Here is a 19,523-nt window from a genome sequence, read left to right on the forward strand (position 1 = left end):
CATTTCTCTATTAGGATATACATAATTTATGTAAATTAAGACACAAAAAAGGCCAAAAGTTAGGGTTGTTTGTCAAAAAATTGTACAGTTCTGTTTTGATTACAGATGGTGAGAGACAGCCAAACACATACATTGTAGGCAACCAATTTTCTTAAGATATGCAGATCCTCAAAAGTAGTTCATTAAATGCACTAATTTTATAATACTTCCATTTAAAATTATCATCCTGTAAATCTCTGCACCCACATAGATTCCACATAGCTCCTTTTCCCCTCCTTCTTCCCTAAAGGAGAACAGAAATCCAAAATCCAGGAGACAGAGCCTCTGGGTTCAAATATTTACTACAACAGTATCTTGTGCTCCAACACAGCAACTGAAAACCATATTATTCTACTAAAATATCTAAGGTCACATACCTATTTTGGTATCAAGATAATTATCAAAATTGTTTTTTGCTGAGATGACTACAGGAATCTCCTGATTGGTAAGCAGATTCACAGCTGTCACTGAAGTAAGCAAGTCTGAAAACAAATGTAATGATATCATAATTAAAACATAACAGAAAATATGCTAAGAACATCACTTACCATTACAATGCAGTTTATCTTAAACTTACATGATTTTTAGATAAGTTTTCTTTAAAAAAGAGACAAACCTATTCACATTTCAAAACAGCTCGGATGTATTAAAATGCTCAGTAAGATTGAAAAATTTTCATTATTAGAAAACATACTTATAAAAAACACCTTATAAAAACAGAGTAAGATTTGATTATAACAAAAAAAAATAGTCTTTGATCAAAATACAGGCTGCCACAAAGTTGCAAGAATTGGTCTAAGTATGCCCTGATTTATGTACTAGCATACAATGCTACACAATCCCACCAAAAACCAGATAAAACTGCAGGGGAGCATGTATCATTATGATTTAATTTCTTAGGGAGAAGAACTACAAAGCATGTGAAATCTTTTTTTCTAACCTGTATTAAAAAGCCACTTAAGTAACCTACTAATTTCCAAACAGGATATTCATATTCATATTAGAGACAAGGAACCCAATGTCCACAAGCAAGGGGAGATAGGAGAGGAGAGGAGAGAATTAAGGGTGGGAACTAATAAACTGAAATTGACTTACAATGTTCAGATTGGGTGGCTCAGCAAGAAGAAATTCAAATCTGAATACTCCATATTTTGAGGATTTGAATCCCAGATCTCAATTTGGGCCTATTTCTAACTTTTTCAGTGCCTTTAAATTGATGATAATTACAATCATTAAAATATGGGCTGCTAAGAGCTTCCTTTAACCTTTCTTCATAGCTAAGCTGAGGCTACGAAGGCTTGTATTGCAATGCATAAAATCTGCTTGAAGTAACAGCAATTTTGAGAAAAGGGCTGTTATAGCTCATCATGCTTCTTAACACAAATGATACATTTATTTATTTCTGATTACTACTTTTCCAAATTTTACGTGTCTGAGGTATTCCTATTATAAAGAAAATTTCCCCATTCAAAGCACCACATGCAGCTTTCCTCTGTTTAAAAAAGGTACAAAAGGGACAATTTAATTTTTTAAAAGCAACTAACCAAAAAGCATCATGAGCAGGAAGCTGAGTGGGCAGGACACTGCTTTTAAAAATAACTTCTCTCTTCCACCCAGCAATAATTTTCATTTTATGCTGGAACCCAAAATAATAACTGCAGTTTATGAAGGTGCTCTTTCCTGTGCTCATTTGCTCAAATCATTATCATCATAAGAGAAAAGAGAGAGTGGTATAGGTACAAGTGTAAGAGAATGTATGCAGAATATTATAATGAGATAAAGAACAACATAAAGGTCAAATCTTTATCTCAGGCACCTCTTGTTGTCAAAACCATTAGACTTACCAGGTTCTAAATTAACATACATTTTTCTAGGCAAAAAATAATTGAATGTTTGACAGCTGGTTGTTCCATCTATTTAAATAACAGTAACCTAAAATACAGACATGTACTTTAGGACTAAAGGTTTTGCTATACAATAACTTTCTTTTCTCTCCTAAAACATACCCTCCTAATTATTTAAAAGAGAAATTTAAAAGATAACACAGTGAAGAAAAGGAATTGCAAGACTAGGCCCATTGAAAAGAAAACAATTACATTAAATTAAATTACCAGTGTTACTGAGGAATTTTTTTTAACGTATTGGTTAATGTGAAAATAAGGTCTATATAAGGCCACCCAAATTTTTTTTTAATTTAAATGCCATTGTTGGCCTTTCATATGTAAAATGCCAATCTCTGCTAATTTCAACTGAAGAATGTCTGTAAGTATATTCACAAGTAGCAGGAGTATACAATAGCAGAGTTATGTGAAATTGTGCCTCTGTTTTGAGGACTTTTGGCTGTCATTTTTTCAACTCAGAGTTTCTTAATTTAACTCAGCCAAAAGCTTTAAGCTTACTGCTAACAGACACACAAAAAAGCTTTTGCAAGTATTTCCACCTAAAAACCAATATGAAAATATTCTTATTAAAGGCAAATTATCCTTATTAAAAGCAAATTTTGCACGTGGTTTGGTTTAAAGCACAAGATCCAACAAAGGCACAGGCATATGCATGAATTTGTGTTTGTGCAGTTAGTGCTTTGATTTAGTTCAGCTGCAAGAACTGCAAATTTGTTCTCCAAAATTCTCCAAGCTTTTCTCACCTCTTAGACAAAGGCTTTATGTAACTAACACAGTCAGGCTCCATGTTTTTTTCTACTAGCAAGCAAACTTTTTTAAGGTAGAAAAGAAGTACTTAAAAAAGCAGGTTCTGTACAACCAACACAATTTCCCACAAGATGCTGTTGAAATCAGATGTTATACAGACAATTTACCAGTAAGGGAAAAAGCAAATATTAAACACCAGTCTGATGTAGAAACAAAAAATATTATATATATATATATATATATATATATAATATTCTCATTTCCAGGTTTTCCAAACAATAAAAAAATACTAGACCATGCAAGCTAAATACAAGTAGAATTGGTAGAATTGGTGGTTGGAGACTTCAGCAAAGCAGTTAACAATAATTAAAGCATTGTCAGTTGACTGTCCAAGTCATGAACTGCCATAGGGATACTACGAATTGACTCCATTAGAGTCTTGAATTAACAATGGATCTGAATAGTAGAGTATTATTTTACTATCAGTTATCCACTTTGCTATGTATTAGTGATAAAACCAGATAATTTATTTTTATTTATTTTTTTTAATAAACTAAATATATTAGTGATATATTGACCTCTTTAGATTTCTTATGACAGGAAGTAAACATTGGTGGTGCAAGAATTAGTTCTGCTGTCTTTGTACTAATGGCAATTTACCACATAGACATGAGATTTTCCAATGGGCTGACAGAGTCAAATTTGGACTATTAATTTCTGGTAGATGAAGAAACAAGTATATACTACGAAGTTTATTATAAAAAGGAGAATTGTAGCATAGCTGCTCTTGCCACATCTGAAGCCAGGACAGGCTGATGTGACACTGTGTGACACAGCAAGAATCAAAGGCCTGCTTGCTCCCAACAGGAACAGCTCCCGCTCAGCTTGATGCACATTCAAGATCCCTCTCTATAATTGTTGCTCTTCTACAACAAATTGCAGCATGAGAAAAATACCACCTTTCCCTGCGATGAACTCCCTCTGAAAGACTTCCTTGAGACTGCTATTCCCATGCAGCAGTCTGTGAGTTGGTAAGATATATAAATGGGAAGCTCCATAAATGGCTTCAGGTGTATAGGTGTAAGCTGCTAGCTTCTCTTCTGTTACTTTGCCATTAACCTGAAAAAAAGCAGAAAAAAATTACTACTGGCAGTGCAGTGGTTATAGATTTCCCTTTCTTTTCATACAGCTAATGAGTCTACATCACCCTACATAAATACACAGATCCAAATACCAAAGCCAGACACATTCCCACTATAGAAATTTTCCAGAATCAAACCTTGACAAAGCTTACTTTTAGGCCTCGAGAAGGTTGCTGTACAGTCTTTCCTTAGTTTATCCAAATATATCTATAAAAATACAATTCTAATCCCATATGCAATATTGCACTGTGCTGCTAAAATAGACTCAATCCCTGGCTAAGCCACACAGAATCCTTCTATTCACTTTTCATATGCATTGCCTTGCTTCCACGAAACTGAAGGAAGATGTTGCCTCTGAAATCTGAAGAGAATTTAGGATATTCTAAGCTACAATATGACTTTACACAATACTTCTTTGATGCTGCAAATTATGTACAAAAATAAAATAATAAAAGGTGGCACAACAACCATTGGACATAAAATGTAAATAGTAAACTTCAAAGACTTTTTAAGAATTACCACCTGGAACTACCAACAAGGTTTATATCTTAGCTCAACTAACTGTGGAGTATATGGGTGTTTGGAAGGAAATTTTTCTGTAATAAGTATTGATAGAAAATTTCCAAAACAATTGATAAAAACAACTTTAATACAAAGTTATTTATACAAATACAAATACTGCATCTTTTAGGAGGGAGCAAATCAGAGGTATTTAAAAGGTTTAATTTGTCTCAATTTGAAGTTATGAAAAATTCAGTACTTTAAAATAAGAAGTGACTTTTAGAATGTTAGACCAAAGTAAATAATCACAATAAAGCTTTAAAGTACAAGGGATAAAATTTGATCAGAGAATCTCTTCTCTCCCTATCATATTCATGGAGCCTTGTTCATCTCTTGACAAAAAAAGGGGAAATCTGAAGTCCTTCTGTAGATAATTTTTTTCAGGTTTCCTTTTCCTTCCTCTCCTTTCTTTCTATCTAGACTTCTCTGTAGCTCCATCACTACCTAATGGTGTGGTTTCCATTATTTTAATTATGGGATATAGTAAGCGAAATAATGGACAAATGTAAGCAAAGCAGTTTGCCTGAGGTCAGCCTGGGTCTGACAGAGAAGGTGCCATGCAGAAAAATGCAAAAGCTCAACTAGACCCTAGCTGACATCTGCAGTGCTATTTGATAGTGCACTTGGCACAAATATTCTGGCTTTCAGGGAAGCTTATTAGCTGGCATGTATTTTGGCATAAACATACACAGCCAATTTGCATCCACTTGAACACATAAACCCTTTCCTCAGGATAGCAAGGAGTATCTCTTCAATCCTCAAGTGCTGTTCTCCAGGAATCTGTGCTGGTCTGTGCATCAATATAATGATAATCTTTTTTAGGAAGTTTCAAGCTTTTAAGATCTGGAAATCCATTCCCATCACACATTTGCACTTAGCCCAACCAAGAGAGCAGCAAATGAAATTTCTGGCTTACCTTCAGCAAGAAGTCAAGACAGCACCCAATGCAATCACCTATCCAATTTGCTTGCATTTCTTTAATACCATACCACTCAGGGAGATCAGATAAAGCATCAAACATGGCCTTAAGCAATAAAAGAAAGAATGAAGACATTCAGCTTTTGTAAGCATACAAATGAATACTATGGGTTTAATTATAACTAACAAGAAAATGGTAAAGTGCTGGTAAAAATATTGGAAAAGGTGGTTTTATACTGCTGCTACCTCAAATTAATCTCTCTGAGAATAGAAGTAACAGAGTACAAGCCAGAGGTATGTCACTGCCAACAGGGACCTTGCTGTTAGTAAAAATGGCCTTTCTTTTGAATGGACTACACCTTAAGGTACAGGAAGAAAAAATCTTAGAAGAAAACAAACACAGAAAATATTCCCAGTGGTTGTAACTTCGGCGACCTACTGAGCTGAACACGACTTGACAGATGTGCTTGCAGATATGAAGCCTACATTTGTATTAGTTGTAATACATTTGTATTAGTTATTTCAGATAATAGCCTAGAGATTGAAGTCAGACAAAAGGTGTTAACATGTCCTAAAATTTTCAAGCTCTGTCTTAAAATAGCATGATAGTTTCTAGCTATCTATTTTTTCATATTTCATATTGATATTTTACCAAGCATAACAGGCTGCAAAATTGATTGGCAAAACAACACTAATCATAATAACAAAGCTTCATATTATATATAATATTATAATAATATAATTCTTATAAGTAACCAGCAATGAAGCTGGGTCTAGAGGGGTCACGGGTCTAGAGCAAGTCTTATGAGGAGTGGCTGATGCACTTGGGAATGTTTAGACTGGATAAAAGGAGGCTCAGGGGGAACCTTATCACTCTCCACAAAGGCTGTAGTGAAGTAGGGGTCAGTATCTTCTCTCAGGGAACAAATGATGGAACCAGAGAAAATGGTCTCAGGTTGCACCAGGGGAGGATACTAGTAAAAAATTCACCATGAAAAGGGTTGTCAAACTTTGGAACAGGCTGTCCAGGGAAGTGCTTGAGTCATCATCTCTGGAGGTATTTAGAAGACCCACAGACATGGTGCTTAGGGACAGGGTTTACAGATGGACTTGGCGGTGCTGGCTTAATGGTTGGACTTGAGGATCTCAAAGGTTTTCTCCAACCTAAATGGTTCTATACTATGCAGCAATGAAGAAATTCAGTGTTGTCTCCTTTACTAGCCATAATGTCCAACAGCCAATTTGTAACTTTTATATATTTGCACTCAACAAGAGATAAATCTATATATTTATGTGCTTTCTGACATGTGGAATGGAAGCATAAAAGTCTGTTCCGAGTCAACTGGTATTTGTCTAAAAAGTTTGAACAGCATGATTTTAATAAATGGCATCTATAACAATGTAAAGGAAAAGACAGACAGCTTAAAGTTCATCTCATTTTTCACTTCATAACACTTCACGTTTTTGTTATGAATACTGTGATTGTCCAAAATCTTTACTTTGGCAGAAGTACAGCCAGAGGCATGAGTCATTTGGACAGATGGTGAATATGCTGAACAATTACAGTTAAAATCTAAGAATAAGGCAACATGTTGAATAATTTCTCCTTTGGCTGTGACTCTCAACATCAAATATGCAAGCTCTTTATTATCTTGGTAATTACTAACAACCTGCAAGGATGGACAGTAGCTACTATGTGCTGTTCAAACAAAACTGTAGGTAGGTGGATAATTAGTGAATGCACACTTAATTCTTCTCCAAAAATGCATTTCAAGGTGTATTTTAATGACATACTTAACTAATTTCAAAGTGAGATGCACAGAAGTTATTATAAGAACTTTTAAAAATTACTGTTCTGTTGTACACCTGTCACACAAAATACAACAAATGCCATGTCCTTTGTAAACCATAATATTACATAACCACTTGGGATTTTTATTGCTTTCAACAACTTTAAGAATCAAACCAATTTATTGGTGAATTATAAATAAAAGAATGTTAGGTTTTCGGAGAGGTTTTTATTACACTATATCTTCAATCAGTTTTAATTCACAATTGCAAGCATGCTATATCACAGAGAATTCAAAATTTGGAGTATTCTCATTAATTGCATTGTTCCAGAAACAACTATGCTTTCTCTACCATGATCAATCTATGTATTTATATTATAAAAGAATAATATTGTAAAATAATAATAAATAATTGGAGATCTATATACTATATCTCTATACTATGTATGTATATCTCTATAGATAGACAAAATACCTAGACACATTCTTTGTAAGAACTTTACAGATTTTAGAAAGAATGAAATTGTGTCAGCACACGCAGAACTGGGTGTTCACATTAGATATCCATTCTAATCTACATCACATTTTGCTGGCAGAAGCAGCTAACTGTGCATGTGTTCTACTGAAACTGTACAGTCTGTAACTGCTTGCCAGCAAAGCTTCCTAGATGTTTGTTCACTGCAGTATTCATATACCAAGATTGTCAATACCAGTGATAATGACTTTAATTCATTTGCCTTATTAGAAGCTACAGGCTACAGTTTGACTTAACCCAGTTCTTCTCTTGATAATGCAATTACTTCATGTAACTAAATACAGGAAGAGCCAGTTTTACTTCATGCGAATTAAGATAACTAAGCTTACTCTGCATGATGATGAAGCCTAGCAGGGTTTGCAAACATAAACATTTTATAATATAATTTATACATAAACGGTTTAGTGTGATATGAAACAAAAAACCCAAGCAAACAAAAAAAAACTTAAAAAATGTTCAAAAAAGTTTTTCATTTTCAAATCCAATTTCACTACACCCTACAAAATACATGCCCACAAATATATGCTTAAACTATTATTAATATTTTAAAAAATTGTATGTAGACTATTTGGGTATACAAACCTCTTGACCAATGCCAGCACAGAAATTCCTGAATATTTTACATTAGTATTTGGGAAGTTAAATATTAGCTCCCATGAAAATATTAGCTGCCATGAACTTTGCTTCCATGTTGCCAACCCTGGCAGTATTCAAGGCCAAGCTGGATGGGGCCTTGAGCAACCTGGGAGTGGAATGTGGCAAAGGGCATTGGGACTACATGATCTTTAAGGTTCATTCCAACACCTTAACATTCTATGATTATGTAATTACAGATAATTTCCATTAAAAAATAAAAGCTGATCCTTAAAAATGTGTATATAACCTCTCGTTATTTCTGCCACAAATTTATTAACTTGATTTGTTAACACAGAGAAGACAATCAGCAAGAAGACTCTCAGCATGCAGGCAAATAAAACAAAAGTAAAACCATGTTGGAGTCAGCAGGGGACAAAGAACAACACCAGCATTTCAATCCAGTAAGCAGAGAGTGATAAGATTATCAAATAAACTCAATTTTCGAATTTCTGATAATAACTTAATAGTGTGAAATTTGGAAACATTAGGTAGCAAAGTCTTTCTGCTTTTTCATTACTTGCGAAGAGACAAGAAAACTTCAAATGCAAACACCTAATTACAGGAGAAATGACTCCCATCTTAATTAAATATAAGTCAAGGAATAGCATAAATACATTTTGGCAGTCTTTCAGATCTAAAGATAGACAGACTCAGGAAAAGCTAAAGAAATCAAAGTTGTGCTCAGGGATTAGAATGATTTAAAGGCTCTTGCACCTGAAGAAGTTGGAGACTGAGGATAAACCAATGTTTCATGGACTTCTTTACTCTTTCAGAACATGCAGAAAATTCTGACACAGCCAGAAGATGAAAGTCAGCTACCTCTGATGATTAGAGAGTAACTAAATCAAGATGAATTTGTTGAAAATTTATCAAAAACAATGATGACAAAGCCTGAAACTAAAACTAACACATTGTATGTGCAAAACTGGTCTCACATTTCTAGCTGTTTAGTCTGCTGAGGATTATGACAGAAACAGAACTGCAGTTATGCAATATTCAGGCAAAAAAGACCCAGAAAATCCAAGAACATAAGTGCTTTACAATTTCCCAAGAGCATCTCATCTCCAAAAGTCCCCCTGCTTGTAGTTCAAAGAAATATTCTGCTGAACCCTTAAAAAATTCAGTCTCTGACTTCATGAACTAAAATTTTTTATAGATCATATCTACTAATAATTTCATACTTAGCGAGAGTAATTTAACTCCTCTATGGTAGTAAATGAAATAAAATGAAAAATCAAAATATAAACTATATAGTCAAATGTATATACTCTATTGTAATGCAGACAGTGCAATGAAGTTTGATAGATCTGTAAGGTAACAAGAAGATCAGAATAAAAAATTCAGCAAAAGGTTGCATGTCAGAATAATTCAATTAATTAGCAAAATAAAATTGCATTCTGCTAAATTACAATAAAATTTGAAAGTTTTGCTTCTGAGGAAGAGTCAAATAAATATCAAAGCTCTGTTTGGATTAAAATAGAATTCTTCACTTTATTTGATCAAATTCCCAAAAGAGCAATCAAATGTAAACTAAAGATTACACAAAATCATTTAATGCAACTTAATATATTAACATACATTAAAGTACAAGAAAGTAAAGCTAAGCTGCCCAGTGTTTTATTTTGCACTCTATTGCACTGTTACAACTGTGATTATATGGTACAACTTCTGCTGGAATTTAATATTTTCTTGTTTTACTATTTCTTCTCTTTCAGTAGTTTCTGTCTGTACTGTTGTTGGTCACTCGTGACTTTTATTTCCCATGTGTGAAGAATACTGAAAATAATAACACAGATACTGCATATACTGAAAATTCTTTCTCATAAATGACTCAACTGTCAGCAGTTTTCCCATTTCTTTAGCTACAATTTATGGTCAACAAACACCTCTGGTGTGATTACACAGAACTGAGGCAAATTTTTCCTTAAAAGCAAAAAGTAAATCCAGAACTACTCTCCAGATTTGCTCTTCAAAGCTGTTCCTTGCTTAAATTTCCAAAGAGAAGATACTCCCTTTCTGAAATAATGTGTATATATCTGTGATGAGTAACTGAATTCATAAATAGGAAAGCTCTTCAAAACATTTGTTATAATTTTTAATAGTATTAAATATTCACTGTTTTGATTAACCTTATACCAACAGGAACTCAAATGTACATCGCTGTACCATCAGACGAGATGCTGTGTTTAAAATAAGGAGAAAAGACCAGCCTGGTCTGGATATACACAAACAATGTTCTGTCTTGCCAAACTGACAAACCAGGTGCCACTTCTTAGGAACGAAGTGCTAAGCAAGCTGAGGGAGCACTGCTCTTGGTCCCTGTCCAGGAGACAGCTCTCAGCCTGGCTCAAGAGGAAGAGTTTCAAATCAAGTTTTATCAGGCCTGTTCTGTTGGGAGAAGACAATTATGAGCTAGACTCCAAGTGTGGGAATCAAAACAAATCACACATAAAGAACGAAAAAGAGCCAGCATTTCAGTTTCAGTGATGAGGCATTACCTCCTGCTATGAAATCCCAAGTGCTACCAAGACTCATAACATCCTGAAATTCAGTACTTCAATTTTATTACATTTCATTATTATTCTGCTTAATATCTCAGAAATAAAATACAAAATAAAAAAATCAAGCAAAACACAATTACATGAAATAATTTCACATCTATTCAAATCAGCCAAGAAGGCAGTCAGATGCAGTGCAAAGCCAGAGAAAACCTGGAGAAGAGCTGTAGTTCATTTGCTCTTTTCCCTCCACAGAGTCATGACCAACATCTATGCTCCTGAAATCCACAGAAAATGAGAAGGGTTTATCTCTAAATGTCTTTCCAAAAAAAAACTTAACTAAGAAAGGGTACTACTTATCTGTATGGCAATTGTAAATTACATCAGTAGAATTTTGTTGGTTATATTCCCCATTATTTTAGTTAAACAGATCGCTGCATTGCTGTGCAAAAAAGGGAGATGATTTAAGGCAAAACTTGAAGTTTTAAAGTTGCTTCTATTTAATTTTATTCAAGAAAAGATTGTTTTCCAGCTATTTGAATGATTTTTTGTACAGTAAAATATGGAAAAGAATTGTATAAAATTAATTTAGGATGAACAGGGTCTGTAAAAAGACTAACCTTGCCAATTCTGTTTTGAGGATTCAGTTGATTATGCATAAAAACCTCCAGAAAAGCAATTTACAGGTACACAGAGAAAATACTAACATTTACAGATAGATTTTTCCAATGAAGCTGCCTACCAATTCAGCAGGGTAACCATGGCAACTAAATGATTTAGCTTAAACATCTTAAATGCACAGACAACAATTTGAATAATAATGCCATCAGTTAAGGCATTATACTTTTATCACAGAACTGAGTCAAAAGAAAAATAACAATTAAAATGTTCTCTAAAAGTCAAAAAAAGCTGCTAGTCCATTCACATGTACTTTACACTTTAAAAAACAGGTCACAATTACTTTATTACTTTACATAAGCAAAATGCTTTCTGCTAAGCAAAGCATGGTCAATATTTTTGCTCTCAAAACTCATTACCAATGATAAATTGGCATGTGAGCTAACACTGCTTTGTTTGCAATTTTTATTGCAAGAAAGGAATATGAGCTGGTGCAGTAACTACAAAAAAATCAAAGCAAGTCACAGGAGATGATTCCTCTGGACACAACAGAAATCTGAAAAACAGTGTGTGTGTAGGAATGAACCACTGACTCCTGTAATTCCCATCTTCACAGACTACTAATCATGTAACTCTTGGCTGCTATTTGACCAGTAATGGAGGCATTGCAGATGAAGATTACTCTGATTAGTTTTTATTTCTATTAAAGTTATGAGATACACGCGAAAACATAAAATAATAAATGGGCAAAAAAGAGGAACACAGATGACTAAAATAGATCATCAGTATAACACTAAAAATAGGCTGAAAGTTGCAATAAACTAATTTGTGGGTGCTACAAGTAGAAAATAGGTTGTACCCATACATATTGAGCCATTATTGTTAGCTGGTAATTTGCATGAAGAATTAAGAGATTGAAGATTAATTAAATGTGTTTTAAATTGAACTTATTCTATGAAAAAAGGTTATGCAAAGACTTATATTTTCCTCTAAGCCACACATTAATGGCGCGAGTTAACAGAAATAAAGCTTTTTTTTTTTTTAAATACTTTCCCACTAGTTCAATTTATAGAAAACTCAAGTATAACTTTGGGGAAGGAATAGGAAACAGATTTGCAGAGAGCCATTTTCCAGAGAAAGGGCAAGGAGGGTAGTACTTCTGACAATTGATCTTGAATTTCTGTAAACTTTTTAGAAGAAATATTAATCACCACTGAAGGCACAAGAGAAAGGTGACCAGAATCAAATGGTTTTCCCTATGATACACCAAAACCAGATAAAGGCCTGACTGTACAAAGATAAGTGAGACAACTCAGGGAATTCTAACCCTCTAAGTCTGAAAGTAGCCCAAGTCGGAAAGAAATACAAGTTTTGTTCAAGGATTAAGTTACTCTCAGATAGTCTCTTAGTGGCTTCCAATTTTTAAATTTCAAAGTAAGGAGTGGAACTTCAGTGGATAGCAGAAATCTAGTCATACAGCTCATTGAAAGCCTGATCCACTTAGCTCTCTCTTTTTTTTTTGTGAAAAACACCTTCACAAAGACAGACTAAATATGCTGTATGCCTGTGAACTTGTCCAAGCTGTGAGGAAATAAAGGGCCATGTGTGCTGGGATACAAATTCTGGCAGTACAGCTCGAAGACCTAAATACTGCTCTATACTGACAGAAAACGTAGATCTTCAGATCCCAATGACTGTGATGATGCTAACCTGACATAATCTTGTCTTAACCTTCTGGGCACATTTTTTAAAAAAACTGAATTGGACAAAAGATGTTCAACAGGCAACTGACTCAGAAATGGGGAATAAAGGACTCAGGACCAAACAAGTTCTGGAAGGGCAATTTTCTATTTCTGTTAATGTCTAATGCAAAACAAATTGACCATGGATTTGAAATTCCCCATTTTATAATGTCCCCTCAGTTTTCCCTTTTACAGGAGTCTGGCATATGAATTATCAAACAACTGACAAAAAAGGGAAGTGAGATCCAGAAAGAACCAAATTACGGTACTAATTTATTATTAGAGGCACCAATATCTGAAGTCTCTGATAATAATTTCAGGAAAACAAAGCTGTGTGGGTAGTGTTTCTGGTCCGTTAGGTAAGTAAGGAAAATCTCTTTATGGAAATAAGTGTGTTCAAAATCAGGAGACATGAAATAATCCCACTTGCTAAAGTGAAGGTGTCATCCCCACCAATGTTATCATCCTGAAATCATATTAGCATTTAAAGATCTTTAGCTTCTTAAAGAGATGTCTTTATCCTCTACTATAAGGACTAATTCCATAGAAATCTGGACCTTCCACTCCAAATGATAAAGGTAAATGAAGGACTCCCTCTCAATAAAGCCCATTCTCCTGGCAAGAGGTTTAGAAAAGAGGTGGGGAAGAGAAGTTTGAGGAACAGGCTACGAAGAGCGATTGTAACCACACTGTAACTAGGGTGTTCAACAATGCAGGACAATATGGATTCAGATGAACTGTCAAAAGCCTGAATCCAAAGAAAAAGGGGACAAAAGAAACAGACTTAGGAGGAAGGATTCATGGCTCTTACCTCCTGGCGAAGTACTGGCATGACTACCATAAGGAATGAAGAAAAGTGTGCAAGGATGTTTTGAGGATAACTAGTCAAATTATTCAGAAAGAGAAGCCAAAGTTGTAGCATTTCAAATCTGAAATTTGGCTCATGTCAAAATGCTAATGCGAAGCTTCCTGATTATGTCAGTGTGTGCACAGTTTCTAAGAGACTGAAATACTTGGCCACTATTAGCTCAGATCCAGTCTCCTACCAGTAGACTGTCTTCAGTTGTGGCTAGGAGTTCATGGGCTGTTCAGAGTTGTATGACCAAAACAGTCTTCTTCAGAAACTAAACCACAACATACTATGTTATACAGTCTCTTGCAACTTGAAAGAAAAATATAATTACCAAAAAAGAGACTTTATTTGTCTTAATCATCCAAGCATGAAATCCATCAACTATCGGACATTTGACTTCATACAGCAGAGCCTGATAATCTGCTATTCTTATTTCAAGGTCTGGGGGGTGGGGGGAAAGTTATTTTTCCCCCTCTACAACCAAATGTTTAAAAGCCTTGCCAAAAGAAGCAGAGTGAGACTGTTTAAAAAGAACCACAGCAACAAAAATAGGAGTGAGTGGAGGGTGAGTAAAAAGGAAAATCCAAACCACCTGCTGATTCTTGGTAGCATCTGTCACTGTACAAGAAGTGGGAGAACATGAAGGTAATGCTTGCCAAAGCACTTCAACTAGAAGCAGTATGGCATCATTCACTGATCTGGTTGTATCAGCTAGCACAGACCCTACGGAATATCAATCACAAACAGAACAAAATTTTGGGAAACCTTCACAGCAGTCTGTAGAATATTCAACTATCCTTTGCAGCAATGTTTTAAGGTTTCGTAGGAGTTTCTACAAATGGTCTTCTGGAAATAAAAAGCAGAAGCAGCTCTTATTCATGTCACCAAGATGTTCAAGAACAAAAGGTCACTTGCACACTTGCCCTTCATGTAGGTACAGAATATGGCACTGTCCTGAGGTGACAGCTTTGATGGGGAGGTGTTGTGGAGGCAAAAGTTCCTTCTTATCCTAAGATAAGCCTGCTTACTGGGGAATGACATGATGAAGACATGGTCTGCCCAAGAGATTGTGCATTTCCTGTAACAGCATTTCTCAGGTAAAAAGACTAAATACAAAAGATAAATCCTTCCTAGCAGCAGGTGGATATTGAGCAAGAGGTAATAATTCCATAAATCAGGGGTGTTTTCAAGGTTACTGAAAAGATCCTCAGTCATGCCTTATGGTCTCAATGAGTAAAAATTTATGGCTGATTCACCCCTTTTAAATGGATATAAGTAAGTGGGTACCAGCATAGATACAGACCAGAAATACCAGTCATTGCTTCCTACAACCTGTACAGAGACAATAGACAAAAGACATATCAGTAAAGATAGAAACTCTAATGAAGCTCCAGCCTCAAATGGAGGGAAACAGTGAGTTGGGGCAGACCCTAAAATATCACAAAGGTCATAATGAAATCTGGTGACAAAGGAACTGGAAAAAAAAAAAAAAGCTCAGAACATTGTGTTTATTTTGTGATGCTGCAGACATGCTCCATTTTTCCTTCAGCTATTGCAAATGTTCCCTCCTTACTGCCAGAACAGGCAGCACAATCAAAAATCATGTATCTCAAGCACCTCTCTGTGTTTGAGGAATCAAAGCATCAGCCAGGATATCTAAAGCTTTTCTCTTTGTTATGAATAGACCTAGGGAGAGATACAGACTTCTTCTCCTTGGATGATAGTAATTTGGTTTCTTGAGTATGAGACTTGAGAAAAGGATCAAAGATGAATTTTTAATATTTTCTTGGGAGCAACTTTCTCAATCTGTACTTGAAGTCTCAATATACAAAACACTCAGAGGGAATAAAAACTTCACCCAGACATGACAGGAAGCTGATACTTTCATCTCAGCATAAAGCCAAAACTTCCTTTCTGAATTCCGAAGTGTGGAAACTTATTTTGATTGTCCCAGTACAATCAAAACTGGAGCTCATAAGAAAAAAGGATGTTTAAATAACTTGAAAACATTTTTAAAATAACAGATAATCAAATAGAGTAGAGTATGAAGTGAAGGTTGAGATGAATCTTCAATAAAAGGCACTTAAACATAAAGAAGTGTGATGCAGACATGGGTGGAACTGAATGCTAGGTGACAGCATTCAGTGTACTCCATTGCTTATAAAATGCCCACAAGTCAGCAAACAAGTTTTGCACAGCTCTACACTCAAAATATGCAGATAAGCACTTGATGATGAATACAGGATGTTAATGTGCAAATGCAGAATTCATTCATCTTACCTACAATTCTTAAAGAGGTGAACAGAAGGACTTCAGGGGCAATAATTTTAATATATACACATACACAGGGATAGATCACACATATAATTATGCAATTATATATTCAAATATGTATCTAAAAAGGACCACATTCAGCTTAATATTTCTGGACAAAAAGTCTCTTTGAGGTGCTACCATAATTTCCAAAAACTATATTCTCATACCTTTGCATAAGCAGTTGTCTTGATAAACCACTGTTTGAGGTATTTCTGCTCCACTTTTGCTCCTGAACGCCATGAGCAACCATTGTCATCCACCTGCTCATTAGCCAGAACAGTCTGATCCACTGGATCCCAGTTAACCAAGGCCTAAAAAAAAGTTGCAGGAAGAAAAAAATACTTTCATCAGATAGTTAGAAAACCAGATTTACTTTACAGATGCCAAATGAATTATCCAGAAGCAGACCTTGAAAACTGACCTGAGTTTTCTGTATTTTTAAAACATCCATTTGAATCAGCAACATGGACTCAGCTGGAAAAGTTTTGAACATTCATCTTCTCAGAATTCAAAAGACTCAAAAATTCAGTTGGCAAGGTTTGTCTAGACTGATCATGCTAGCAGGATAGGCAGACACCTGACTGCTTGGCTGTAATATATAAGTAAGTGCTCCAATTGACTATACTGCAAATAACATAGTCTGATGCTTAAAAGTTCTTCACTACTAATCCAAAAGAGTTGAGTCAGACTGAGGGGGATGAGTAGACAAGGATGTCCAACTCAAGAGGACAGAATCACAAAGAAGTATTACAGATGTCAACTATATTTTAAATGAAAGATATTATCTGTATGTTAACTGCATGAATTACTTTTGGAATCCTCTCCTCTTATCAATACAAATGCATTACATGAAAATCTGTAAAATGAAATTAATGTTGGTGCTCAACTCCACAAACTTTGTATTTTGAGCTTTTAAGTCAACTGAAATACAAGACATAACATACTGGAAAAGGAACAAAAATCAAACTCACCCTCCCCTAGTGTTGAACAATTTAACTGGTCACTTATCAAAAAGGATCTAAGATCACAAAGAATCCTATCCAAAAGTGGCATAAAATGCTATACATTGACTTGAAAAAATGAACAGAAAGAAAAAATATATAATCATAGCAATAGAGTAATCTATTCTATTGAATGTTATTTAGTATTTAAGATAAATCAGTCTACTGAAAAACAGTAGCTACAGTTCCATAGAGATTTAATACATTAAACATTAAAAAAAAAATTCAAATTACTTCTTTGGGTATGGAGAGGACTTGTATCTCAATCAAAAATTAGTAACTGCACTAACATTGTATTTTATATTTTATCTATCATTAACCTCCTTTGATTAGTTTCCAAACACCTAATATTGCTTCATTTTAAATATGCAAATAGTAAATACCACAACCACTTCACAAATCTTATAATGAGGAGAGCTAAAAGAAACATGCAGGGATGCTCTTTCTTAGAAATACTGCTCACAACTGTGTGAGCACAAAGTCTGGCTACACTGATTTATAAAAAATTTTTATCTTTAAATGGATGAATGTTATTAATTGATAAACTGAAACTTGCCTTCAAATGAAGCTTCTGTGAATTCAGACTTGAATTTAAACTTTTTACTTTTTGCCTTTTATCTGTTACCAACCAATAATACCACACCAGATTTTATAAAAGACTTATGAAAATTCATTGTGAAATTAAAAGAAATCAATATATTCCACTATTAAAAACCTATTTTCCAGAATTCCAGAAAATACATCTTCTTCAGTAATAATATAAAACATTATGAATATGGCTCTAAAGTAATGATTTTTTGATTTATAAAGTTCTGAAAAAATACCACACAAAGTTGAATTTACACCTAAAAAGAGATAAATGAGACAATATTGAGAAGTAATAAAATTCCAGTTGCATAAAGCGGTATTAGCATAAGCTTGTATTAAACTGGCTGTGACTCTTAAGTTGAGTAAAAATACTATTTCTATTTTGATGCTAACATACCAAATTAATGGTGAAAATTCTGGAAGGTAACTGAAATTATTACATAACTATTTAGCATATTCCTGTTACAAATAATGAGGCTGTATCTAAATAAATCCTGCAAAACATAAAGCAAATGTGCATTTATGAAATCGTTAGCAGAAAGGTCTTGTCTTTGTATTTTTTAAGTTACATTCCTTCCATCTCACACAGACTTTTGACAGTATCTAGAACCTGGCTAATAAATGAAATCTTTAGTTCCTGCTTGTACCTCACAAAGGCAACTTCTTGACAATGACAGCCTCTGAAACTATGACCCCACGAAGCTGCTAAAAGTCACCTACACAAAGAAAGCACAGAGCATGAGTGTTCAGAGCACACCAATTATCTCGCTCTCCTCACTACACCAATGTAGACCATATGCTTTTAAGACAGGATTCATCTTGTCTAACTTCAGGTCTCCAAAGTGTAAGTATCTATCTCCAGGCTTGCTGTCTCTGGGTCCACTATGGATTACAGGTATCTGATCAAAGTACCAGAGTCAGGGCAGGTATTAACCTCAGTGAGACACTCACATCTGGCCAGGTCAATAACCTTACAGTATATTGACTAGGTGAGCACTGCAGGAAAAAGGGACGATTTTGCTGCAATGAATAAAGGTGCCCTCTCTGGATGCTGCAGTGCTCAGACATTGTTAATCCTCCATAATTGCAGCTCCTGGACATACTGAGCCTGTGTCTCCCTGCCAGGGTAATTTCTGGTCAGACAAGCACACTCCTGGAACAGAGCATTAACTAGGTTAACACTCTACTTGCCTTATTCTTATTGTCACAGTAAGGCAATGAATTATCTCTTGTAGCCAAAATGAAACTGTAATACAGGAGACTTCAAGCTGTGTTTAATACATATTGCAGATACACTGACAACATGAGACAAATATATGCTTTTAGTATATATGACTGTTCAAAGAGACCCAGGGTTATGGGCTCTCTCTGCCATCTGTTTCCTGCCAAAAAGCAACTGGTTCACATTCACCAGAGATTACATCCCCTACAGATTGACAGATGCCGATTTAAGTCCTCAAACTGATCCTTGACTTGAAAGCAGATGGAAGTTGGAAGTAGATTCAACCACTGGTATCCAAACACCTCCAGGATCCCACAGTACTTGGAATGTGAATGCAAAATTTATTTTGTGTATCATCCCTGCTTTAAATGAAGCAGCAAACTTGTACTTTTCAGATTCACCTGGGTTCACTTGTC

At 34.9% G+C, this 19,523-nt stretch overlaps 1 protein-coding gene across 3 annotated transcripts in view; it reads right to left on the reverse strand.

The window, feature by feature from the left end:
- LARS2 (leucyl-tRNA synthetase 2, mitochondrial) overlaps nt 1-19,523 on the reverse strand; it is an 82,051-nt gene that overhangs the window by 37,303 nt on the left and 25,225 nt on the right. For 2 of the 3 annotated variants that reach the window (XM_021547918.2, XM_021547917.2), the window contains exons 7-10: nt 16,464-16,607; nt 5,307-5,414; nt 3,647-3,806; nt 417-521 (exon numbers count right to left, since the gene is read on the reverse strand). In XM_021547918.2, the coding sequence (XP_021403593.2) occupies nt 417-521; nt 3,647-3,806; nt 5,307-5,414; nt 16,464-16,607 (517 nt within the window). The remainder of the gene's footprint in view (nt 1-416; nt 522-3,646; nt 3,807-5,306; nt 5,415-16,463; nt 16,608-19,523) is intronic. The other variant, XM_077786692.1, reaches the window with a different exon arrangement.

This window comes from Lonchura striata, chromosome 1 (genome assembly GCF_046129695.1).
Source record: "Lonchura striata isolate bLonStr1 chromosome 1, bLonStr1.mat, whole genome shotgun sequence".
In the NCBI taxonomy this organism is placed as follows: Eukaryota; Metazoa; Chordata; class Aves; order Passeriformes; family Estrildidae; genus Lonchura; species Lonchura striata.